General features: G+C 34.2%; 1 protein-coding gene across 1 annotated transcript in view; it reads left to right on the forward strand.

The window, feature by feature from the left end:
- The window catches only part of LOC143060552 (protein EFR3 homolog A-like), a 73,829-nt gene extending 47,398 nt beyond the window's left edge, over positions 1–26,431 (forward strand). Inside the window, exons 15-21 of the mRNA XM_076233613.1 lie at positions 218–346; positions 3,299–3,375; positions 12,064–12,197; positions 14,989–15,074; positions 16,652–16,700; positions 17,895–18,004; positions 19,895–26,431. Coding sequence (XP_076089728.1) covers positions 218–346; positions 3,299–3,375; positions 12,064–12,197; positions 14,989–15,074; positions 16,652–16,700; positions 17,895–18,004; positions 19,895–20,038 — 729 coding nt within the window. The 3' untranslated portion in view covers positions 20,039–26,431. The remainder of the gene's footprint in view (positions 1–217; positions 347–3,298; positions 3,376–12,063; positions 12,198–14,988; positions 15,075–16,651; positions 16,701–17,894; positions 18,005–19,894) is intronic.
- The last annotated feature ends 1,446 nt before the right edge of the window (positions 26,432–27,877 follow it).

Genomic DNA, 27,877 nt, shown 5'->3' on the forward strand with positions numbered 1-27,877 from the left:
GTTGTGTCAACACTTGCTCAACTGTTCAGGGTTCAGAAATGTACCATTGTTGGTTATTGTAATTTGATGGCAAGTTCAAATGGCCGCATGAGAAATATGTTTCATATGGTGCCAACATTAAAACATCCCACATAACTCATGAATAGAGTATTACATCATATTTGATACAATTTGTTTTATGTTTAACAAGTTATATATATTGATCTTTATTTTCCAGCAATTAGCCATGTCTAATTCATCTTTACCCCTAACACATAAATGTGCTGTCCATGGAATGGTAGCTGCTTACCTCAACTTAGCCAGTCAACTGTTATGTGAACAACCAGTCTGTCAGTATGTCTCAGAAGTAAGTATTGTTAACAGCTAACCGTAACCTATCTAGTCAGTTGTTATGTGAACAACCAGTCTGTCAGTATATCTCAGAAGTAGGTATACATAATAGCTAACCTTAACCTAGCCAGTCAGTAGTTATGTAAACAATCAGTCTGTCAGTATATCTCAGACATAAGTATTGTAAACAGGTAACCTTAACCTAGCCAGTCAACTGTTATGTAAACAATCAGTCTGTCAGTAAATCTCAGAAGTAAGTATTGTTTACAGCTAACCTTAACCTAGCCAGTCAGTTGTTATGTGAACAACCAGTCTGTCAGTATATCTCTGAAGTAAGTATTGTAAACAGCTTACCTCAACTTAGCCAGTCAGTTGTTATGTGAACAAGCAGTCTATCAGTATGTCTCAGGAGTAAGTATTGCTAACAGCTAACCTTAACCTAGCCAGTCAGTAGATATGTGAACAACCAGTCTGTCAGTATGTCTCAGAAGTAAGTATTGTTAACAGCTAACCCTAGCCTAGCCAGTCAGTTGTTATGTGAACAAGCAGTCTATCAGTATGTCTCAGGAGTAAGTATTGCTAACAGCTAACCTTAACCTAGCCAGTCAGTAGATATGTGAACAACCAGTCTGTCAGTATATCTCAGAAGTAAGTATTGTTAACAGCTCACCCTAGCCTAGCCAGTCAGTAGTTATATGAACAACCAGTCTGTCAATACATCTCAGAAGTAAGTATTGTTAACAGCTAACCGTAACCTATCTAGTCAGTAGTTATATGAACAACCAGTCGGTCAGTATATCTCAGAAGTAAGTATTGTTAACAGCTAACCGTAACCTATCTAGTCAGTAGTTATATGAACAACCAGTCTGTCAGTATGTCTCAGAAGTAAGTATTGTTAACAGCTAACCCTAGCCTAGCCAGTCAGTTGTTATGTGAACAAGCAGTCTATCAGTATGTCTCAGGAGTAAGTATTGTTAACAGCTAACCTTAACCTAGCCAGTCAGTAGATATGTGAACAACCAGTCTGTCAGTATGTCTCAGAAGTAAGTATTGTTAACAGCTAACCCTAGCCTAGCCAGTCAGTTGTTATGTGAACAAGCAGTCTATCAGTATGTCTCAGGAGTAAGTATTGTTAACAGCTAACCCTAGCCTAGCCAGTCAGTTGTTATGTGAACAACCAGTCTGTCAGTATGTCTCAGAAGTAAGTATTGTTAACAGCTAACCCTAGCCTAGCCAGTCAGTAGTTATATGAACAACCAGTCTGTCAATACATCTCAGAAGTAAGTATTGTTAACAGCTAACCGTAACCTATCTAGTCAGTAGTTATATGAACAACCAGTCGGTCAGTATATCTCAGAAGTAAGTATTGTTAACAGCTAACTTTAACCTAGCCAGTCAGTAGTTATGTAAACAACCAGTCTGTCAGTATATCTCAGAAGTAAGTATTGTTAACAGCTAACCGTAACCTATCTAGTCAGTAGTTATATGAACAACCAGTCTGTCAGTATATCTCAGAAGTAAGTATTGTTAACAGCTAACTTTAACCTAGCCAGTCAGTAGTTATGTAAACAACCAGTCTGTCAGTATATCTTCAGAAGTAAGTATTGTAAACAGCTAACCTTAACCTAGCCAGATAGTAACCAGTCTGTCAGTATTTCCCGTTTTGTAGTGAAATTTGGTTGATTGTATTGGGAATCACTGAAGCATGACTGGAGCGGGCCCCCTTAGGTCATTCAACGGGCCCCTTATGAAAAGTTTTGGATCTGCCACTATATGTCAGAAGTAAATGATAGTAACATAGCGTTATTATATGGCTGTTTCTTGAAAGGCCCTGTTATAGATTTGGGTAAGCTGTATTGAACCTGAGACTTGAAGAGGGCCAATACAGAAACAGCCAGCTGATAATAGTTTTACTGATTGATGGTTCCATTTACAAAACAATTACAATAGTTGTTTATCTAGCAATATCCTTAATATCTACGTGGTTAAGATTTCATGTGACTATCATGAGTTCAAGTTTTAATGTCTTCCATTCACTGTTACATTTACACTTGCATATGCTATTGATGGAAGTTCATTAATGGTACTCATCGTTTATTCACGATAATTTTATTTTCTCATTTTAACTCTTACTTCAAAAAGAGTGAAAAATAAAACTGCCTTTACTTTAGGGGTCCCAACATTACTGTTAAAAAATGGAGGGTCCCACAATATAGAGTGTATTTAAATACATTTTGTAATTGTAAAATTATATATTCTGTTGTATTGATTGTTTATATTATATTGGCTTGTGTATGTCTGTTATATTGGTTGTTTATATGGTTTTGGCTTGTATATAGGTTGTGGGACCCCTAAAGTAAAGGATGGCATTATAGCACTCTTTTACTTTAGGGGTCCCTGTTAGATTATCTTTATATGCGATATATATGTTTTTTGGGCTTGTATATTATAGATTGTGGGACCCCTAACCTAAAGGATGGCATTATAGCACTCTTTTACTTTAGGGGTCCCTGTTAAATTATCTTTATATGCGATATATATGTTTTTTTGGGCTTGTATATAGGTTGTGGGACCCCTAAAGTAAAAGAAGGCATTATAGCACTCTTGCTTTAGGGGTCCTAATTAAATTATCTTTAAATAGGTTGTGGCCCAATGAAATATCAACAAAATTGTGTATTTTTTAAAGTTTGACTCAATATCTGCATGATAAAGATCAAATAAATAATCATGATACTAATATGAGGATGGAAAATTAAATACACTTAGAACAAGAAGGGAACTTAATTTTTTATACTATTACAAAAAAACATACTTTTATGGACTGGGACCCCTGAAGTCAAATCCAAAAATTTCGGGACCCCTAAAGTAAAAGAAGGCCAATATTTTACTGTTTACAGTATCAAATTATTTTTGCACCCCAACACTTTAGTCAAGGTACTCCCTGTTATCCCTTTTTATGTATTTTTAGATTATAGAGATGAGAAGAAAAGAAGCCCCACACTACCTTCCAGAGTTTGCCTTCAATAGAGCCAACAGACCAAACAGGTAAGCAGTCCAGAAAATTATCATACCAATCTCCTATGACAAATCTTACAAACGATTAAGATCAAGTGCCAGCTATATTTAGTTAGCAGTTATTGACAGCCTTTAAGAATGAGAAAACACATATTGTATAGTCAGCTATTAAAGAATCCAACATGAAAAATTAAGAATGATTTAAACAAAAAACCTAATGTGGTGATTTATAGCACAACAATTACAAAATACAAATATGACAGACTTGAACCAACAAAAACCACTGTACCACTGGCTCCTGACTTTGGACAGATACATACAGAATGTGTTGGGGTTCTTGCTGTTTTGGTTTCTTCTCTCCTGATAATTATTTAGTATGTTGTTTTATCTAATTTGTTGCTAAAATTCAGTTCTGAGATGTAAGTATAGATTTGATACATTGCCTCTAATTGATATTTAGTACACATATTATCTTGACATCTCTCAGTGTACACTTATATGTATATTCTGTTGACAATTCTCAGTATGTGTATATACTTAAATGTAAACATACATAATATTTATATAATGAGATATTATATGATGTTATACTAATTAATATATAGATGCCTTATTGTCTAAAGTATCCCATGTTGCAAATGTCAGTTTTCCTTAACCACATTATCTCAGCTCAGTTAACACATATATAATTATACTTTTATAACACTCTTACTGTTCCCCTGAGTAACACGTTGCAGGGGACATAGAAATACTTGGCATCTGTCCATCCTCTGTGCATCTGTCAGTCCAGTCATTCAGAGTAATGTTATTGAATACATTTGATTGACAGATAAGCTTTTAATATATTCTTGCCAAATGTAACTTTCTAAGATTCTCATGTTTTGATGTCTTCTTTTTATACCATCCATCCGGTTACACAATGCTTTGCATTTGTTAAAGCTATACACCCAGCGACACAATGACATGCTTTTGTTAAAGCTACCCACCCAGTGACAATATGACATGCTTTTGACAGCTACCCACCCAGTGACACAATGACATGCCTCTGTAAAAGCTATCCACCCAGTGACACAATGACATGCTTTTGTTACAGCTACCCACCCAGTGACACAATGACATGCTTTTGTTAAAGCTACCCACCCAGTGACACAATGACATGTTTTTGTTACAGCTACTCACCCAGTGACACAATGACATGCTTTTGTTACAGCTACCCACCCAGTGACACGATGACATGCTTTTGTTACAGCTACCCACCTAGTGACACGATGACATGCTTTTGTAAAAGCTATCCACCCAGTGACACAATGAAATGCTTTTGTAAAAGCTATCCACCCTGCAGTGACACAATGACATGCTTTTGTAAAAGCTACCCACCCAGTGACACAATGACATGCTTTTGTAAAAGCTATCCACCCAGTGACACAATGACATGCTTTTGTTACAGCTATCCACCCAGTGACACAATGACATGATTTTGTAAAAGCTATCCACCCAGTGACACAATGACATGCTTTTGTAAAAGCTATCCACCCATTGACATTATGACATGCTTTTGTCAAAGCTATCAACCCAGTGACACAATGACATGCTTTTGTAAAAGCTACCCATCCAGTTACACAATTCTTTGTATTTGTTACAGCTACCCACCCAGTGACACAATGACATGCTTTTGTAAAAGCTACCCACCCAGTGACACAATGACATGCTTTTGTTAAAGCTATCCACCCAGTGACACAATGACATGTTTTTGTTACAGCTACCCACCTAGTGACACAATGACATGCTTTTGTTAAAGCTACCCACCCAGTGACACAATGACATGCTTTTGTTAAAGCTATCCACCCAGTGACACAATGACATGATTTTGTAAAAGCTATCCACCCAGTGACACAATGACATGCTTTTGTAAAAGCTATCCACCCATTGACATTATGACATGCTTTTGTCAAAGCTATCCATCCAGTGACACAATGACATGCTTTTGTAAAAGCTACCCATCCAGTTACACAATTCTTTGTATTTGTTACAGCTACCCACCCAGTGACACAATGACATACTTTTGTTACAGCTCTTTTCCCAGTGACACAATGACATGCTTTTGTTAAAGCTACCCACCCAGTGACACGATGACATGCTTGTGTAAAAGCTATCCACCCAGTGACACAATTACATGCTTTTGTTACAGCTACCCACCTAGTGACACGATGACATGCTTTTGTTAAAGCTATCAACCCAGTGACACAATGACATGTTTTTGTAAAAGCTACCCACCCAGTGACACAATGACATGCTTTTGTTCCAGCTACCCACCTACTATGACACGATGACATGCTTTTGTAAAAGCTATCCACCCAGTGACACAATGACATGCTTTTGTAAAAGCCATCCACCCAGTGACACATTGACATGCCTTTGTTACAGCTACCCATCAAGTGACACAATGACATGTTTTTATACGCCCGTCGTCTTTTAGACGGGACGTTTTATGGTATACCGTTGTCCGTCCGTCGTCCACACTACGGACAATAACTCAAAAACACTTTCACCAATTTCCATGAAACTTAAGTGAATTGTTTATATCTATTGACGTAAGCTCCCTTTCGTTTTTTTTTAATTTCAGATTTTAAGTTTTGGATTTATGGGGCTTTATTCATAAAAACGGGGGGATTTTCAACACTTTGGACAATAACTCAAAAAGGCTTTCACCAATGTCCATGAAACTTTGGTGAATTGTTTATATCTATTGATGTAAGCTCCCTTTCAATTTTTATAAATTTCAGATTTTAGGTTTTGGATTTATGGGGCTTTATTCATAAAAAAGGGGGATTTTCAACACTTCGGACAATAACTCAAAAAGGCTTTCACCAATGTCCATGAAACTTTGGTGAATTGTTTATATCTATTGACGTAAGCTCCCTTTCGTTTTTTTTTAATTTCAGATTTTAAGTTTTGGATTTATGGGGCTTTATTCATAAAAAAGGGGATTTTCAACACTTCGGACAATAACTCAAAAAGGCTTTCACCAATGTCCATGAAACTTTGGTGAATTGTTTATATCTATTGATGTAAGCTACCTTTCAAATTTTATAAATTTCAGATTTTAAGTTTTGGATTTATGGGGCTTTATTCATAAAAAAAAGGGGGATTTTCAACACTTCGGACAATAACTCAAAAAGGCTTTCACCAATGTCCATGAAACTTTGGTGAATTGTTTATATCTATTAATGTAAGCTCCCTTTCAATTTTTATAAATTTCAGATTTTAAGTTTTGGATTTATGGGGCTTTATTCATAAAAAAAGGGGGATTTTCAACACTTCGGACAATAACTCAAAAAGGCTGTCACCAATGTCCATGAAACTTTGGTGAATTGTTTATATCTATTGATGTAAGCTCCCTTTCAATTTTTATAAATTTCAGATTTTACATTTCCGTGTTATAAATTTTTATGCTTAAAAAAGGGGGGATTTTCCAATTTTGGGACAATAACTAACACTTTCACAAAATTTTATGCAACTTTGATAAATTGTTTATATCTATTGACATAAGCTCCCTTTCCATTTTTATAAATTTTAGATTTTACGTTTTCTTAAGTAATGAATTTTATACTTAAAAAAGGGGGATTTTATGAAACTTTGGTGAATATATTAATGTAACATCCCTTTTTATTTGTATATATATTTCTAGTTGATCATATCAATTCATTTAAAGCATAAAAGACAAGTTAAAAGAGCAATGGGCGTATCATGCGCTAAAGCGCAGCCCTTTATTGTTACAGCTTCCCACCCAGTGACACAATGACATGCTTTTGTTAAAGCTACCCATCCAGTGACACAATGACATGCTTTTGTTACAGTTACCCATCAAGTGACACAATGACATGTTTTTGTTATAGCTATAGACCCAGTGACACAATGACATGCTTTTGTTACAGCTACCCACCCAGTGACACTATGACATGCTTTTGTTACAGCTACTCACCCAATGACATAATGACATGTTTTTGTTACATCTACCCACCCAGTGACACAATGACATGTTTTTGTTACAGCTATCCACCCAGTGACACAATGACATGTTTTTGTTACAGCTACCCACCCAGTGACACAATGACATGCTTTTGTTACAGCTACCCACCCAGTGACACTATGACATGCTTTTGTTACAGCTACTCACCCAATGACATAATGACATGTTTTTGTTACATCTACCCACCCAGTGACACAATGACATGTTTTTGTTACAGCTACTCACCCAGTGACACAATGCCATGTTTTTGTTACAGCTATCCACCCAGTGACACAATGACATGTTTTTGTTACATCTACCCACCCAGTGACACAATGACATGCTTTTGTTACAGCTACTCACCCAGTGACACGATGACATGTTTTTGTTACATCTACCCACCCAGTGACGCAATGACATGCTTTTGTTACAGCTACCCACCAAGTGTGACACAATGACATGCTTTTGTTTAAGCTATCCACCCAGTGACACTATGACATGCGTTTGTTACAGCTACTCACCCAGTGACACAATGACATGTTTTTGTTACAGCTACCCACCCAGTGACACAATGACATGTTTTTGTTACAGCTACCCACCCAGTGACACTATGACATGCTTTTGTTACAGCTACCCACCCAGTGACACTATGACATGCTTTTGTTACAGCTACTCACCCAGTGACACAATGACATGCTTTTGTTACAGCTACCCACCCAGTGACACTATGACATGCTTTTGTTACAGCTACTCACCCAGTGACACTATGACATGCTTTTGTTACAGCTACTCACCCAATGACACAATGACATGTTTTTGTTACAGCTACTCACCCAATGACACAATGACATGTTTTTGTTACAGCTACTCACCCAGTGACACTATGACATGCTTTTGTTACAGCTACTCACCCAATGACACAATGACATGTTTTTGTTACATATACCCACCAAGTGACACAATGACATGCTTTTGTTTAAGCTATCCACCCAGTGACACAATGACATGTTTTTGTTACAGCTATCCACCCAGTGACACAATGACATGTTTTTGTTACATCTACCCACCCAGTGACACAATGACATGCTTTTGTTACAGCTACTCACCCAGTGACATAATGACATGCTTTTGTTACAGCTACTCACCCAGTGACATAATGACATGCTTTTGTTACAGCTACTCACCCAGTGACACAATGACATGCTTTTGTTACAGCTACTCACCCAGTGACACAATGACATGCTTTTGTTACAGCTACTCACCCAGTGACATAATGACATGCTTTTGTTACAGCTACTCACCCAGTGACATAATGACATGCTTTTGTTACAGCTACTAACCCAGTGACATAATGACATGCTTTTGTTACAGCTACTCACCCAATGACACAATGACATGCTTTTGTTACAGCTACCCACCAAGTGACACAATGACATGTTTTTGTTACATCTACCCACTCAGTGACACAATGACATGCTTTTGTTACAGCTACCCACCAAGTGACACAATGACATGCTTTTGTTTAAGCTATCCATCCAGTGACACAATGACATGCTTTTGTTACAGCTACCCACCCAGTGACATAATGACATTCTTTTGTTACAGCTACTCACCCAGTGACACAATGAAATGCTTTTATTACAGCTACCCACCTAGTGACACGATTACATGCTTTTGTTACAGCTACCCACCAAGTGACACAATGACATGCTTTTGTTTAAGCTATCCACCCAGTGACACAATGACATGTTTTTGTTACATCTACCCACCCAGTAACACAATGACATGCTTTTGTTACAGTTACCCACCAAGTGACACAATGACATGCTTTTTTTTAAGCTATCCACCCAGTGACACAATGACATGCTTTTGTTACAGCTTCCCACCTAGTGACACGATGACTTGCTTTTGTTACAGGTACTCACCCAGTGACACAATGACATGTTTTTGTTACATCTACCCACCCAGTGACATAATGACATGCTTTTGTTACAGCTACCCACCAAGTGACACAATGACATGCTTTTGTTTAAGCTATCCACCCAGTGACACAATGACATGCTTTTGTTACAGTTACCCATCCAGTGACACAATGACATGCTTTTGTTACAGCTACCTACCCAGTGACACTATGACATGCTTTTGTTACAGCTACTCACCCAGTGACACTATGACATGCTTTTGTTACAGCTACGCACCCAGTGACACAATGACATGCTTTTGTTACAGCTACTCACCCAGTGACACAATGACATGTTTTTGTTACATCTATCCACCCAGTGACACTATGACATGCTTTTGTTACATATACCCACCAAGTGACACAATGACATGCTTTTATTACATCTACCCACCCAGTGACACAATGACATGCTTTTGTTACAGCTATCCACCAAGTGACACAATGACATGCTTTTGTTTAAGCTATCCACCCAGTGACACAATGACATGCTTTTGTTACAGCTACCCACCTAGTGACACAATGACATGTTTTTGTTACATCTATCCACCCAGTGACATAATGACATGCTTTTGTTACAGCTACCCACCCAGTGAGACAATGACATGCTTTTGTTACAGCTATCCACCAAGTGACACAATGACATGCTTTTGTTTAAGCTATCCACCCAGTGACACAATGACATGCTTTTGTTACAGCTACCCACCCAGTGACACTATGACATGCTTTTGTTACAGCTACCCACCCAGTGACACTATGACATGCTTTTGTTAAGCTACCTACCCAGTGACACTATGACATGCTTTTGTTAAAGCTATCCACCCACTGACACAATGACATGCTTTTGTTACAGCTACTCACCTAGTGACACAATGACATGTTTTTGTTACCGCTACCCACCCAGTGACACAATGACATGTTTTTGTTACAGCTACCCACCCAGTGACACTATGACATGCTTTTGTTAAGCTACCTACCCAGTGACACTATGAAATGCTTTTGTTAAAGCTATCCACCCAGTGACACTATGACATGTTTTTGTTACAGCTACCCACCCAGTGACACTATGACATGCTTTTGTTACAGCTACTTACCCTGTCACACGATGACATGCTTTTGTTAAAGCTTTCCACCCAATGATACAATGACATGTTTGTGTTACATCTACCCACCCAGTGACACTATGACATGCTTTTGTTTAAGCTACCCACCCAGTGACACAATGACATGCTTTTGTTACAGCTACTCACCCAGTGACACTATGACATGCTTTTGTTACAGCTACTCAACCAGTGACACTATGACATGCTTTTGTTACAGCTACTCAACCAGTGACATAATGACATGCTTTTGTTACAGCTGCTCACCCAATGACATAATGACATGTTTTTGTTACAGCTACTCACCCAATGATACAATGACATGCTTTTGTTACAGCTACCCACCCAGTGACACTATGACATGATTTTGTTACAGCTACTCACCCAATGACACTATGACATGCGTTTGTTACAGCTACCCACCTAGTGACACAATGACATGCTTTTGTTACAGCTACCCACCCAGTGACAAGATGACATGCTTTTGTTATAGCTACCCACCCAGTGACATAATGACATGCTTTTGTTACATCTACTCACCCAGTGACACCATGACATGCTTTTTGTTACAGATACCCACCCAGTGACACGATGACATGCTTTTGTTATAGCTACCCACCCAGTGACATAATGACATGCTTTTGTTACAGCTACCCACCCAGTGACGTAATGACATGCTTTTGTTATAGCAACCCACCCAGTGACATAATGACATGCTTTTGTTATAGCTACCCACCCAGTGACATAATGACATGCTTTTGTTACAGCTACCCACCTAGTGACAAAATGACATGCTTTTGTTACAGCTACCCATCAAGTGACACAATGACATGTTTTTGTTACAGCTACTCACCCAGTGACACTATGACATGCTTTTGTTTAAGCTATCCACCCAGTGACACAATGACATGCTTTTGTTACAGCTACCCACCAAGTGACACAATGACATGCTTTTGTTACAGCTACGCACCCAGTGACATAATGACATGCTTTTGTTACAGCTACGCACCCAGTGACACAATGACATGCTTTTGTTACAGCTACTCACCCAGTGACACAATGACATGCTTTTGTTACAGCTACTCACCCAGTGACATGATGACATGCTTTTGTTACAGCTACTCACCCAGTGACATAATGACATGCTTTTATTACATCTACCCACCCAGTGACACAATGACATGATTTTGTTACAGCTACCCACCCAGTGACACAATGACATGTTTTTGTAAAAGCTACCTACCAAGTGACACAATGACATGCTTTTGTTACAGCTACCTACCCAGTGACACAATGACATGCTTTTGTTACAGCTACTCACCCAGTGACATAATGACATGCTTTTGTTACAGCTACTCACCCAGTGACATAATGACATGCTTTTGTTACAGCTATTCACCCAATGACACAATGACATGCTTTTGTTAAAGCTATCCACCCAGTGACACAATGCCATGCTTTTGTTAAAGCTACCCACCCAGTAACATGATGACATGCTTTTGTGAAAGCTATCCACCCAATGACACAATGACATGCTTTTGTTAAAGCTATCCACCCAGTGACACGATGACATGCTTTTGTAAAAGCTATCCACCCAATGACATGCTTTTGTAAAAATCCAGGTGCACAATTTTTTGTATTTGTTACAGCTACCCATCAAGTGACACAATGAGGGATGAATGGTTGTTTGATCAGGTCATGCTACAGGAGTTATTGGTTGAATGTGGACAAGATGCGTCGCGTCTTAATGTCTCCTTGGCACAGAAACCATACAGTGCAATGGGTAGGTATTCTAATGTAGTTTTCTGATCATGGATAGTTATACCTTTGTACTTTAGGTAGATGCTTAGAAACTTCAGTGACTTTGAAGATGATGATGCTTTAATATACTAATAGAAATATTTTTATCTGGTGAATTTGGTTTTACATTCAGACAGAGCTACAAATTAAACAATTTCAAGAGTTTGTTCAGTGACTTTCATTTATCTTACTCAACACATTGCTGGGGAGAGAAATATGCATAACATACTAGAAAGGATTATTTCATTAAAAAAGGGCAAACTCTTGTATTTATAGTTCTTTATTTAAATAAACAATGGTATATAGAAACAAATATATAATATACAATGTTCATGATTATTAGCAAGTAAATTATAAATGATATTGTTTGAAGGTGCATGTCCATTTGAGGTGGAGGTTTCACTGATTTTACTGTAATCAGTTTTATAACAGCATGATTGTTGTGTTTTATTAGAAGTTGTTGTTAAACTACATTTAACTGCTATGACAAACACGTAGTGTTAATAAGTTAGATTGATACTTTGTTTTAGGCGAGGAAGGTAAATCATTATATTTGTTTTGCTTTTCTCTCTTAACAAATTTAACAAACTTCACTTACATGACTGATTTGTTGTAGTTAGGAATGGTTTGAATTCCCTTATCCACAAACAAATCCACTAGTCAAAATAAAATGATTAGAGCACTATAGTTTTTAGATGATGGATAAAGGTCTATGTGTGAACTTTAAGGAAATGGATAAAGATCCTTGTGTGAACTTTTAAATGATAGATAAAGATCCATATGTGAACTTTTAGATGATAAATAAAGATCCATGTGTGAACTGTTAAATGATTGAAAGATAGAGATCCATGTGGGAACCTTTAGAGGATTGATAAAGATCCATTAGTGAACTTTTAGATAATGGATAAAGATCCATATGTGAACTTTTAGATGATAGATAAAGATTCATTTGTGAACTTTTAGATGATAGATAAAGATTAATGTGTGAACTTTTAGATAGTTGATAAATATCCATATATGAACTTTAAGATGATAGATAAAGATTCATGTGTGAACTTTTAGATGATAGATAAAGATTCATGTGTGAACTTTTAGATAGTAGATAAATGTCCATATGTGAGCTTTTAGATGATAGATAAAGATTCATGTGTGAACTTTTAGATAGTGGATAAATATCCATATGTGAACTTTTAGATAGATAAAGATTCATGTGTGAACTTTTAGATGACAGATAAAGATCCGTGTGTGAACTATTAAATGATTAAAAGATAAAGATCCATGTGTGAACTTTTAGATAATGGATAAAGATCCATATGTGAACTTTTAGATGATAAAGATCCATATGTGAACTTTTAGATGATAGATAAAGATTCATGTGTGAACTTTTAGATGATAGATAAAGATCCATGTGTGAACTTTTAGATAGTGGATGAATATCCATATGTGAACTTTTAGATGATAGATAAAGATTCATGTGTGAACTTTTAGATGATAGATAAAGATTCATGTGTGAACTTTTAGATGATAGATAAAGATCCATGTGTGAACTTTTAGATGATGGATTAAGATCTTTATGTGAACGTTAAGATGAGACATTTTAGTGTGTCTGATCTTGTTGTCTTAGAGATTTATCATTTATGATAAACTGAGTAATTTGAGGGTCTAAGAAATGTCTTTGTTTCTTATTGTCTTGTCTTAAATCTTAATTTAAAGAAATTATTCAAGTGAATTGAAAAGTAATTTTTATCTGATTTAAAGTTTATTAGATTTTTTTGTCACTTTTTTTTTAACCAAATCTTTTTAAGGCCATTACAGAATTTGGTGTGCATATTGAACAAAATATGGTTAGCTCTACATTGACTTTTTGATATAGCTATCACTTAAGGACATTATGTTTTTAGGTGTGTGTCTCCATTCAGTTGTCTGTTTGTCCTTTCTTTTAGGTGTTCTTTGATCTGTTTGTCCAGCCTCAGATTAAAGTTTTTGGTCAAGGTTATTTTTGATGAAGTTGTAGTCTAATCAACTTGAAACTTAATACACTTATTGCCTATGATAGGATCTTTCTAATTATAATGCCAAATTAGAGTTTTTATTGCGGTCCACTGAACATGGAAAATGATAGTGTGAGTGGGGCATTCATGTACTATGCACATTCTTGTTTTTATTGAAAACTCAATATTATTATCCAAATGAATGCAGAACATTTAAGATAAAAGATTTCTCTGTCCTTTCAAAACATTTACCTAATATTCCTTTAACTAACTAATCACTGATATATCAGCATGCATATTTACCTTGGTACAATTGAATGACACATACATATAGCATGTATAATTATCTCATTGCTGTATATAGCTGGTTATTGGTATTTTCTTGTTTAACCAGGTGGAAGTTATAATAGTTATACATATTTAATTAGCTATTGAAGTACATTTTGTAAGCAAAATAGATCAAAGAATTTAATCATGTAACTGGCAAAGTTTATTATTTCAGAAAATATTGAGTGAACAGAGGAATTTTTATAGCTTTCTCATTGTTTTGTTATCTTGTCTGAAAAGCTGACTATTTTACAGTTCTTGCTAGATCAAAAAGTCATAAAATATCAGGGCTTCTGGTCATTGCTGAGTGATGACATACAGGGAAATTATTCCAGTCCTTTTGAGATTAAAAAAACTCTCACTTTTTATTTGAGTTTTGAGAACTCTAAAAAGGAGTTTTACCTGTTTTAAAAGAATTTGTTGGTGTATGCTAGTTTCTTTTTTGCTTTATTATAGATGTGGGAACTAGTGGCAGTGCCAGTGACATAGGTTCTATACAGCTTGAGGTAGAGAGTGTTGAAACTTCACCAATGATGTCTAGGGTAAGTGTAACATAGGATCTATACAGCTTGAGGTAGAGGGAGCTGAAACTTCACCAATGATGTCTAGAGTAAGTGTAACATAGGATCTATACAGCTTGAGGTAGAGAGTGCTGACACTTCACTAATGTTGTCTAGGGTAAGTGTAACATAGGATCTATACAGCTTGAGGTAGAGAGGGCTGACACTTCACCAATGATGTGTAGGGTAAGTGTAACATATGATCTATACAGCTTGAGGAAGAGAGAGCTTAAACATCACCGATGATGTCTAGGGTAAATGTAACATAGGATCTATACAGCTTGAGGTAGAGAGTGCTGACACTTCACTAATGTTGTCTAGGGTAAGTGTAACATATGATCTATACAGCTTGAGGAAGAGAGAGCTTAAACATCACCGATGATGTCTAGGGTAAGTGTAACATAGGATCTATACAGCTTGAGGTAGAGAGTACTGACACTTCACTAATGTTGTCTAGGGTAAGTGTAACATAGGATCTATTATATACAGCTTGAGGTAGAGAGGGCTGACACTTCACCAATGATGTCTAGGATAAGTGTAACATAGGATCTATACAGCTTGAGGACGAGAGAGCTTAAACATCACCGATGATGTCTAAGGTAAGTGTAACATAGGATCTATACAGCTTGAGGTAGAGAGTGCTCGAACATCACATATGATGTCTAGGGTAAGTGAAACATAGGATCTATACAGCTTGAGGTAGAGAGTGCTCGAACATCACATATGATGTCTAGGGTAAGTGTAACATAGGATCTATACAGCTTGAGGTAGAGAGAGCTGAAACTTCATCAATGATGTCTAGGGTAAGTGTAACATAGGATCTGTACAGCTTGAGGTAGAGAGAGCTGAAACTTCACCAATGATGTCTAGGGTAAGTGTAACATTGGATCTATACAGCTTGAGGTAGAGAGGGCTGAAACTTCACCAATGATGTATAGGGTAAGTGTTACATAAGATTTATACAGCTTGAGGTAGAGAGGGCTGACACTTCACCAATGATGTGTAGGGTAAGTGTTACATAAGATTTATACAGCTTGAGGTAGAGAGTGCTGAAACTTCACCAATGATGTATAGGGAAAGTGTTACATAGGATCTATACAGCTTGAGGTAGAGAGAGTTGAAACTTCACCAATGATGTCTAGGGTAAGTGTAACATAGGATCTATAGAGCTTGAGGTAGAGAGAGCTGAAACTTCACCAATTATGTCTAGGGTATGTGTAACAAAAGGATCTATATAGTTTTATCTTGACAAGTTACAGATAAAGTTCAATTTTTGTTTTGGTCTGATAATTTTGTGCATGTTATGGTCCTTGGACTTAAAAAATGCACGAATATAATAATTTTAAATCATGCTTACATATAATGACTTGATATTTTCTTTTTGTTTACACCATGACAAATTATAGTACAAGTTAGAATCTTGTTCCAGTATAATGTAATTTTTATCTGGAAGGGGACTATGTATTGCCATGCAATACTCCCAGAATGCTTGTTTAAATTAAAAGAAGGATTCCTCTTGGCTGTGAAAAAGATATGTACTTTATTGTTTTGTTTTACAGAAATCTGTGAAAGAGGAAATTACTGTAGAGTCATTAAAGAAAATGTTGGGTAAGTTAACTTGTAGGTAGTTTGTAACTGTCTCTCACTGTTTTAGCTATTTTTACCAAACCTTTTGGAATTCAATTTTATGGTGTGAATGCTCCTTAATTTTGTATAGACTTTTTTGGACTATTGAGTATTTTTATTTAACCTGTACTGATGAGTCTTTTGTAGACCAAATGGACATCTGGCGTAAATATTTTTAAGTGTAGTTGCAATGACTAGAAGTATTGATTACATAGGAGACTTAAACCTACAGCATATTAAGAGAAGATAATAGAAACAAGCCTTGTCTGTTATAAAAAAAGTGAAGACTAGTATCTATGATGAGTTTGACAAAGACAACTGAGTTGATGCATTTATTATTGGAGCATTCCATCAGGATGCTAATCTGGCCACAGTGTTAATTATTTGTATAAGAATTTATTCCCAACATTGGATTTTTATGCCCCACCTACGATAGTAGAGGGGCATTATGTTTTCTGGTCTGTGCGTCCCTTATGCCCGACCTACGATAGTAGAGGGGCATTATGTTTTCTGGTCTGTGCATCCATTCATCCGTTCTTCTGTCTGTCTGTCCGTCTGTTCGTTCGTTCGTCTTTCCAGTTTCAGGTTAAAGTTTTTGGTCCAGGTAGTTTTTGTTGAACTTAAAGTCCAATCAACCTGAAACTTAGTATATATGTTCCTTATGATATGATCTTTCTAATTTTAATGTCAAATTAGAGTTCTGACCCCATTTCACGGTCCACTGAACAAAAAAAATGATAGTGCACTCGGGACACATTCTTGTTCTGACTGAAATATTGTCTTTAATGCTAGATTTTTACAAGGACAGGACATTTTAAAAATAATAGTCTTAATTAGATGTTTTGCATTAGTAAAAATAATATTTAATTACTCTTTAACTGAAAGATAACAATGCATTTTCAGACAAGGGCACGAATGCATACATTTGAGTCATGGAAGCATTGGAGCTTTTGAAATGTTTAAAATGTTAGTGTAAACTAGAAATAACGAATTTTGTGAACATTAACTTATACTGTGCTCTTGATCTATATCAATATTGTCAATGCTATAAATTTATTGATTTAATTTTTTAGTAACTTATTTTTGTTTGGTGATATTATTATGTTTATTGTTTTGACAAACCGTAAGATATATCTGTCTAAGCCCAGTGTAAAATTAGTTTTTTTATATGTAAAGCTGAAGACAGTAGAGAGAAGAAGGAAGAAGAAGAGAAGAGAAGACTTGAGATTGTACACACCTTTAGGACAGCACCATTTGAAGAAATAGTAGCTCGTTCTGAAGCCAAGGTAAACAAACTTTATAATAGTAGCCAATTCTTGTAATTATTTTGCCCCTTTTTCAGCCATTTCTAGTAATCATTTCCCCCTTTTTTCAGCCATTACTAGTAATTATTTCCCTCTTTTTTAGCCATTACTTGTAATTATTTCCCCCTTTTTCAGCCAGTACTTGTAATTATTTCCCCCCTTTTCAGCCATTACTAGTAATTATTTTTCCCTTTTTAGCCACTTCCAGTAATTATTTTGCCCCTTTTTAGCCATTTCTAGTAATTATTTCCCCCTTTTTTTAGCCAATACTTGTAATTATTTCCCCCTTTTTAGCCACTTCTAGTAATTATTTTGACCCTTTTTTCAGCCATTTCTTGTTATCATTTCCCTATTTTTCAGCCATTACTTGTAATTATTTCCCCTTTTTTCAGCCATTACAAGTAATCATTTCCCCCTTTTTCAGCCATTACAAGTAATCATTTCTCCCTTTTTCAGCCATAACTTGTAATTATTTCCCTCTTTTTAGCCACTTCTAGTAATTATTTTGCCTCTTTTTAGCCACCTATAGTAATTATTTAGACCCTTTTTTCAGGCATTTCTAGTTATTATTTTTCCCTTTTTTCAGCCATTACTAGTAATTATTTCCCCCTTTTTTCAGCTATTTCTAGTAATCATTTCCCTATTTTTCAGCTATTACTTGTAATCATTTTCCCTTTTTCAGCCATTACAAGTAATCATTTACCCCTTTTTCAGCCATGACTAGTAATCATTTCCCCCTTTTTTTAGCCATTTCTAATAATTATTTCACCCCTTTTTTCAGCCATTTCTAGTAATTATTTTGCTCCTTTTTCAGCCATTTCTTGTTATCATTTCCCCCTTTTTCAGCCATTTCTTGTTATCATTTCCCCCTTTTTCAGCCATTACTAGTAGTTATTTCCCCCTTTTTAGCCAATACTTGTAATTATTTCCTACTTTTTTAGCCACTTCTAGTAATTATTATGCCCTTTTTTTCAGCCATTTCTAGTAATCATTTCCCTTTTTTCAGCCATTACTAGTAATGATTTCCCCCTTTTTTAACCATTACTAGTAATTATTTTCCCCTTTTTCAGCCATTTTAGATAATCATTTCCCCCTTGTTCAGCCATTTCTTGTAATTATTTCCCCCTTTTCAGCCATTACTTGTAATTATTTCCCTCTTTTTAGCCACTTCTAATAATTATTTTGCCCCTTTTTCAGCCACTTCCAGTTATTATTTTGCCCCTTTGTGAGTGGGCATCTGTGTACTGGGGACACATTCTTGTTCTGACTGAAATATTGTCTTTAGTGCTTGATCTAATTCATGAGCATTACTTGACAGTACAAAGTCTTTTTCACAGATTTAGTGCCAATATGTAAATATGGAATATATTGTAAGACACAAATGTAAATTTCTTTTATGCTTTTTGTTGAGTCTGAGACAAAAGTTTCAGAAACCAGGTATTGTAATCCGACGTTCTCTTCTCAGTAACACCAACTTTAAGTTTAGTAAATAGTTAGTTTTTCTTGTGACATCAATTAGTTTTACCTTCATGAAGCTTTAAGACAGGAGCTTTTTCATAAGTAAATAATATTTAATTGAACTTCTGTGTTTTATTGAAAGATGGTCTATATACTGAAGTTAACTTTTTTAGAAATTCTTCTTTGGATGTTACTAAACTTAGAAAGACATATTTTCATGATCAAGAAATTGTATCTGAAGAAAAACAAATTTCCTAAAAGGTTTACTTATATTACTGGTAAAAGGACTTTTTCTTGTAAGAATTCTGTTTAGATTATACTATAACAATGATTGATAGATAGACAATTTTCTATAGTTAAGAATTTGAATTGAACATTTGTTTACTTCTAACATTAATAACGTTACTGTTTCAGTCCAATCATTTTCATAACAAACTAAGTGAGATTTTAGACATGGTATCCAAACCTCCAGAGAGTCCAGAGAGGAATAGGAAAGCATTTAGTGACAATGTTGTACCTGTGTATGATATGCAGTTTCCTGAATTATTTGTTTATTGATGGAACTCTGTTTACTATCCGATTACAAATGTCAAATGTCTATGTTGACTGTTTAAAGTGAGATTATAAAATGATTTTGTAAGATAACATGTTGTCAAGAATAATTATTAATATGCATTATATAAGTTAGTTTATCAGATTCGTGGTGAAGGTAAAATGTATTGATTAACAAAGACAGAGTGGATTAAATACATATTTATTGTAAGACAGAGTGGATTAAATAATTATCTATTTTATCTCCCTGTACAAAGTTTATGTCAACACCACTTATTATTTGAACAATGTAAAGATGAAAAAGATTTTCGTGTAACAAAAATATACAAATTATTATATTTTAGGTCAATCTTAGATTCGTGTGACGTTTTGTCTTCACTGAACATTTGTTGTCTTTCTTTCTTAAACCTGTTGACCTCATTGTTCTCCTTTTAAACCTGTAGACAAGGATGCTCCAGGTAGGCTGGAATGATTCAAAGGGCCTTATATAAAAGTTGTGTCTTTGTTCACACTAACCAACCATCATGGCTTCCCTGGCTAAAAAATAGTATCAAGGATCACATGTAAGTTATTGTTTCGAAAAAAAAAAAACCATGTGAATGGGACAAGTGGTCAGAGTTTACATGTGAATGGGACAAGTGGTCAGAGTTTACATGTGAATGGGACAAGTGGTCAGAGTTTACATGTGCATGGGACAAGAGGTCAGAGTTTACATGTGAATGGGACAAGAGGTCAGAGTTTACATGTGAATGGGACAAGTGGTCAGAGTTTACATGTGAATGGGACAAGAGGTCAGAGTTTACATGTGAATGGGACAAGTGGTCAGAGTTTACATGTGAATGGGACAAGTGGTCAGAGTTTACATGTTTTGCATTTCTACCCTAATTATCAGATGACTTCTTAAAGAAGTATTAACCCCCCTTATGATAATATTTGACCAATTGAATTGGTTTTCCTGATAGGAACTGTTAACTAACTGACCAGTAAAGTAAAATGTTTGATGATTATAGTGCCAATAATACTGAAACCATAAATTGACATCTTATAGGAGTGATGGATCTTTAATAACGATAATTGACATCTTATAGGAGTGATGGATCTTTAATAATGATTATTGGTAAATGTGAGTTATTTTGTAATTTAATTGAAATGTAGTATAGACAGATATACTTTTTAATGATCATCAAGGCTTTTCCTATGTCACCTAAACTGTCAATTGACTGTTTATTTGAAATGTTCCACTTAAATTACTTTGTGTATCCATTAATTATTTAAATTTGTTTGTTAATATTTAATGAATAATCCTCTGTGTGTGTTGATTTAATGAAATATTGCTTTTTATGTTGATTTCAATGAATGATGTTAAGGTAGATCATAAGTATATGTTTCCCAAGATAGAATTTTCTTATACTTTGACAAAATGAAGATTTTATTATGCTCTTTTCAAAAATGTAATAAAAAAGATGGGTCACTTTTCTATTTTTCAAGCTATGAGTTGTTGAAAATTGCCTTAATTTGCTTAGAATGATCATAAAAAAACATATTTTTTGTGCATTTAAAAAAATCTATGAGATAGAATTTCGAAATAAATTGTGAGAAGATGGGTTTTATAATATGTTTCAAGAAAAAAAAAAGAAAAAATGGTGTCACAGAACTTGTTTTCTTGATATAAGATAAAGTTTAAAAAAAATACCCTATCAGTGCAGTATAAATTTTGTACTTAAAAAAGTTAACTCCCCTTAAATGGCTTAGTTGAAAAATATTATTTTTAAACACTATTGTTTGGTATTTGTTTAAATATCTTGAAAAATGCAATGAATCGGCAAATTTTATTCATATGAATGAAGTGTCTGTCTACAAATTTGCAGATTTAGGTAAATAACTATGTATAGGAAGATGTGGTATGACTAATTGTGTACTGAGATAGGACAATCCAAGATGGCGGTATACAATGAATCTAGGAAGTAAACCACTAATTCATGGTCCCATTGCTTTCTATGTTAAATTCCTCCATTTCAGGCAGGCACACCTCTTTCATTTTAAGTTCAAATAGAGCAGCAATCATTGCATGTCAAGGCAACACTTTATGGTGTCTTGTACTGAAAAAATCAACGTACCTTTAATGGCATATAAGAAAGAACTGGTTCCCGGAACTTTGGATGTACCAAAACAGGTACTTCAGATCTGACAAACAGACAAAATGTACCCTCTTTTTAAATTTGGTCCAGTTTTTTTAATATTTAAAATTAAAAGTCAAAAAGTGTTCTACAATGATCACCAGTTCTTCAGCTTTCATTTGATGCCAAAAATACCTAAATATCCTACATGTTTTGAAAGTTACACTCATGCGTAGGAACTATTTTGTGTTGTATATGTACTACTTTCTAGTATGTGCTTTCTGGCCAGGCCTGAATTAGTAATGTTACACCTCTACCTTAAGTGTGTGTAGATTTTAATGAATGATCCTCAGTGTGTGTGTATTTTAGTGAACGATCCTTGGTGTGTAAAATTTGATGAATGATACTTAGTGTGTGTAGATTTAAATGAATGATATTTAGTGTAGATATTTTTTTATAAATGATCCTTAGAGTGTAGATTTTAATGAACTATCATTGAAAGGAATGATCCTTAGTTTGTGTACATGATATTTAGTGTGTGTAGATTGAAATGAATGATCCTTAGTTTGTCCCAAGTCAAAGTAAACTGCAGTTCTTTAGCAGTTAATTAGCATTCACAGTTCCCACTTGACAGCAGTTATTTGGCTGTTTATTAGCATTCACAGTTACCAAATATAAGGCAATGATTAATTTGCATAAAGGCATTCCAATAGCATTCCATAGCTGTTTCTTAGCAGTTTATTTAGCCTTCACAGTTCTTTGGCAGTTATTTTTAACGAAAAATTTAAATGAGATCTGAATATTCATGAGAACTGCTATAATAACAACTATCAAATAATGAATATTCATGAGAACTGCTATAATAACAGCTGTCAATAATGAATATTCATGCCAACTGCTAAGTTTTACATCCTAATATGGTTTTATAAACTGCTAATAACTGCTGTTGAATGCTATCAGATCTGCCAAGAGTTGCAATAGTAATACAAAGGCGACACATGAATACTGGTAATCAATATACAGTGTACAAGATATGAAAGCAAAAATTATTAAAATTCTAATATTTTACTGTAAGTCTTATGTGAAATTTCAAAAAGTTGTACTTAAACTTATATTTGTAATTAGAGCAGTAACTATACAATCTAATAACAGACTTAATTCTAAGGGAATGTAAAAAAAAAAAAGAGTAGCACTTACTTTAGCTGGTCTTAGACCCTTTATTAATTATATAAGTGGCCGTTACTGATATAGGAACAATTAAAAATGCACTTTAATTATCAAAACTTTTAAAAAAGCAACTTATTTAAGAGCTATTACTGCTAAGAGGCTTATCACTACCTTGACTAAGTGATTTTCAAATAAGAAGTTATTTCATTGTTATCATTATTTTATTACCAAACATGCCAAATGTACTGTTTTTATTCTATTAAATGTGGACCAAAAGACAACAGTTATATCCTCTTTCTCTTTTGGAATTTTAAACAAATAAATTCTTGATACATGTAATATATATTATGTTTCTTTTTTCTGAAACAAACAAAAGTAAAATTATATATTATAAATTAATTTCATTAAATTGATTGTTTGGACAATTTTAACCAATCAGCTATTTGCAGTCTAGGTTTACCTATGAATTCCCTCCCCCTTTTTTCAACTCTCGAATATGATTAGATTTGTTTTTTTAACAAAATAATAGATTAAATAATCATATCTATTTTTTTCAAATAACATCTTGAACTGTAAGTATATATATGCTAGTATTCTAATACAATCCTGTCAACATCAGATATTCTATTTAAGTAAACAACTATCCCCCCTTTTTGTGGGCTTTCTGTATGATTTCTGTTTCCCCCAACAAAGTTATGTCAGAATATACACAAGCATTAACTGTAACTTTCAACTTACTGTACTGCAGGTGTGTAAAAGTATTCAATTCATCCAAAATTAAGCTTATAAATGACAAAAATACAGTTTTTCACTAGCAAGTATTTCCACACAACATGGAGCCAAAATGCACATTTGAAAATGATCAAATTATCTTCAAATAAATGTTTAACTTCAAGCTGAAAACATAGCCAGATCCAAGCATTTTTATAACAAAGGTTAATAGGTCAACTGCTATCGAACTGCTGTCATAACTGTTGTCCTGACTGCTAAGAGGAATGCTAAGATGAATGCTAAGACTAATGCTAAGTCGAATGCTAAGATGAATGCTAAGACGAATGCTAAGCCGAATGCTAAGAAATGGTGAAATGTGGCAGTTTTTCAAACTGCTATTAGATTGAATGCTTAGAACAGCTAAAGGACTGCTAAAAATATGAAGAACTGGCAAATAACAGCTAAAAAACAGCTAATAATAGCAGTTCAGTTTGACTTGGGGTGTACATGATATTTAGTGTGTGTAGGTTTTAAATTATGATTTATCATCTTTGTTTTGGATGTTTTATTTATGCCCTTTATGTAATGTTTACATTTTTAACTTTCAATCCTAGTCTGCCAGATGAATATGAAGCAAATGAGAATTATGAATAAGACAGCAGCACAAAATGAATATAGCAAAAAACTTCTACAGGGCAACCCCTAACTAGTATCTATTCCTCTACAGTCATTATAAGTCATCAACAATATATAGTATCTATTCCTCTAAAGGTCATTATAAGTCATCAACAATATATAGTATCTATTCCTCTAAAGGTCATTATAAGTCATCAACAATATATAGTATCTATTCCTCTACAGTCATCATAAGTCATCAACAATATATAGTATCTATTCCTCTACAGTCATCATAAGTCATCAACAATATATAGTATCTATTCCTCTACAGTCATTATAAGTCATCAACAATATATAGTATCTATTCCTCTAAAGGTCATTATAAGTCATCAACAATATAGAGTATCTATTCCTCTAAAGGTCATTATAAGTCATCAACAATATATAGTATCTATTCCTCTACAGTCATCATAAGTCATCAACAATATATAGTATCTATTCCTCTAAAGGTCATTATAAGTCATCAACAATATATAGTATCTATTCCTCTACAGTCATCATAAGTCATCAACAATATATAGTATCTATTCCTCTACAGTCATTATAAGTCATCAACAATATAGAGTATCTATTCCTCTAAAGGTCATTATAAGTCATCAACAATATAGAGTATCTATTCCTCTACAGTCATCATAAGTCATCAACAATATATAGTATCTATTCCTCTACAGTCATTATAAGTCATCAACAATATATAGTATCTATTCCTCTAAAGGTCATCATAAGTCATCGACAATAAACTAGTATCTATATCACAAGCTTTTAGGTTACTACATGAATTTGTAGTTTGTAGAATTTGAACTCTGCACAATCCTTACTGTTTTTAAATGTTTAAAGATGATCAGCGGTATATATTTCCTATTATACATTGTCTTTCGTACATTGCCAAAATTGTGATTTTCCATTCGTTTATCAAAAATGTAATATATAGTTTGGTTGGCTCTGTTATTTTTCAAGCAATGTGTCATGGTGCATTGCCAAAAAATTGAATGGATTGATCATTTTTATGAATGAAAAGAAATCTATGAGAAAGATTTTTCAAATAAATTATGAGAAGATAGAGTTTTTAATATGGTCTAAAAATATTAAATGAAAAAGTTGTCACCAAACTTGATTTTTTGGTACAAGTAAAAATGAACATCTTATTATCATTCCAGTATAAAAAAAATTACTTAAACAAAATATAATCAAGATGATGATATCAGTTTAATGTAATGGTTTCAGTGTTTAATGTATTTATTATTCATGTGTTTAATATATTTATCATATATGTGTTTAATATATTTATCATATATGTGTTTAATATATTTATCATTTATTAGTTTATTATATTTATCATATATTAGTTTAATATATTTATCATATATGTGTTTAATATATTTATCATATATGTGTTTAATGTATAAATTATATCTGTGTTTAATGTATTTATCATATATGTGTTTAATATATTTAGCATATATGTGTTTAATATATTTATCATATATTAGTTTATTATATTTATCATATATTAGTTTGATATATTTATCATATATGTGTTTAATATATTTATCATATATGTGTTTAATGTATTTATCATATATGTGTTTAATGAATTAGTGGTAACTGTGTTTAATGTTTTTATAATATCTGTGTTTAGTGGTACCTATATACTTTAATGCATTGCAATCATGATGTTGTAATATTGAACTTAAATCGAATGTCAATAAAAGTTTTAAATATTAAAGTTCATTTTACATTTTTATCAATTTGATTGATTATTTTGATACCCTCTATGTCTATATTTTGAATTTTTGGAAATACTAAGGATTTTCTACCTCAGGCATAGATTACCTTAGCTGTATTTGGCAAAACTTTTAGAAATTTTGGTACTCAATGCTCTTCAACTTCGTACTTTATTGGCCTTTTTAACTTTTTTGGATTCGAGCGTCACTGATGAGTCTTTTGTAGACGAAACGCCCGTCTGGCGTATATACTAAATTTAGTCCTGGTATCTATGATGAGTTTATTTAGACGTGTGTTTCAACATTTCTATAAACTTCGAAACCTCAAAGTTCTGTTTCAATATTATCTAGCTATCGTCTCATGATACTTTGTTGTGACTACACATCAGGGTACATCATCCATACTAAACAGAGGTTAAGCTAGCTATAAAGACAGGTTTGATGATATTTAGCTAGCTATAAAGACAGGTTTGGTGAGGTTTTGCTATCTATAAAGACAGGTTTGGTGAGGTTTAGCTATCTATAAAGACAGGTTTGGTGAGGTTTAGCTAGCTATAAAGACAGGTTTGATGAGATTGAGCTAGCTATAAAGACAGGTTTGATCAGGTTAAGCTAGCTATAAAGACAGGTTTGATGAGGTTTAGCTAGCTATAAAGACAGGTTTGATGAGGTTTAGCTAGCTATAATAAAGACATGTTTGATGAGGTTTAGCTAGCTATAAAGACAGGTTTGATGAGGTTTAGCTAGCTATAAAGACAGGTTTGATGAGGTTTAGCTAGCTATAAAGACAGGTTTGATGAGGTTTAGCTAGCTATAAAGACAGGTTTGATGAGGTTTAGCTAGCTATAAAGACAGGTTTAATGAGGTTTAGCTAACTTTAAAGACAGGTTTGATGAGGTTTAGCTAGCTATAAAGACAGGTTTAATGAGGTTTAGCTAACTTTAAAGACAGGTTTGATAAGGTTAAGCTAGCTATAAAGACATGTTTGATGAGGTTAAACTAGCTTTAAAGACAGGTTTGATAAGGTTAAGCTAGCTATTAAGACAGGTTTGATGAGGTTTAGTTAGCTATAAAGACAGGTTTGATGAGATTAAGCCAGCTTTAAAGACAGATTTGAAAAGTTTAAGCTAGCTTTAAAGACAGGTTTGATGAGGTTAAACTAGCTATAAAGACAGGTTTGATGAAGTTTAGCTAGCTATAAAGACAGGTTTGATGAAGTTTAGTTAGCTATAAAGACAGGTTTGATGAAGTTTAGCTAGCCATAAAGACGAGTATGATGAGGTTTAGCTAGCTATAAAGACAGGTTTGATGAAGTTTAGTTAGCTATAAAGACAGGGTTTATGAGGTTTAGCTAGCTGTAAAGACAGGTTTGATGAGATGTAGCCAGCTATAATGACGGGTTTGGTGAGGTTTAGGTATCTATAAACACAGGTTTGATGAGGTTTAGC

This window comes from Mytilus galloprovincialis, chromosome 1 (genome assembly GCF_965363235.1).
Source record: "Mytilus galloprovincialis chromosome 1, xbMytGall1.hap1.1, whole genome shotgun sequence".
NCBI lineage: Eukaryota > Metazoa > Mollusca > Bivalvia > Mytilida > Mytilidae > Mytilus > Mytilus galloprovincialis.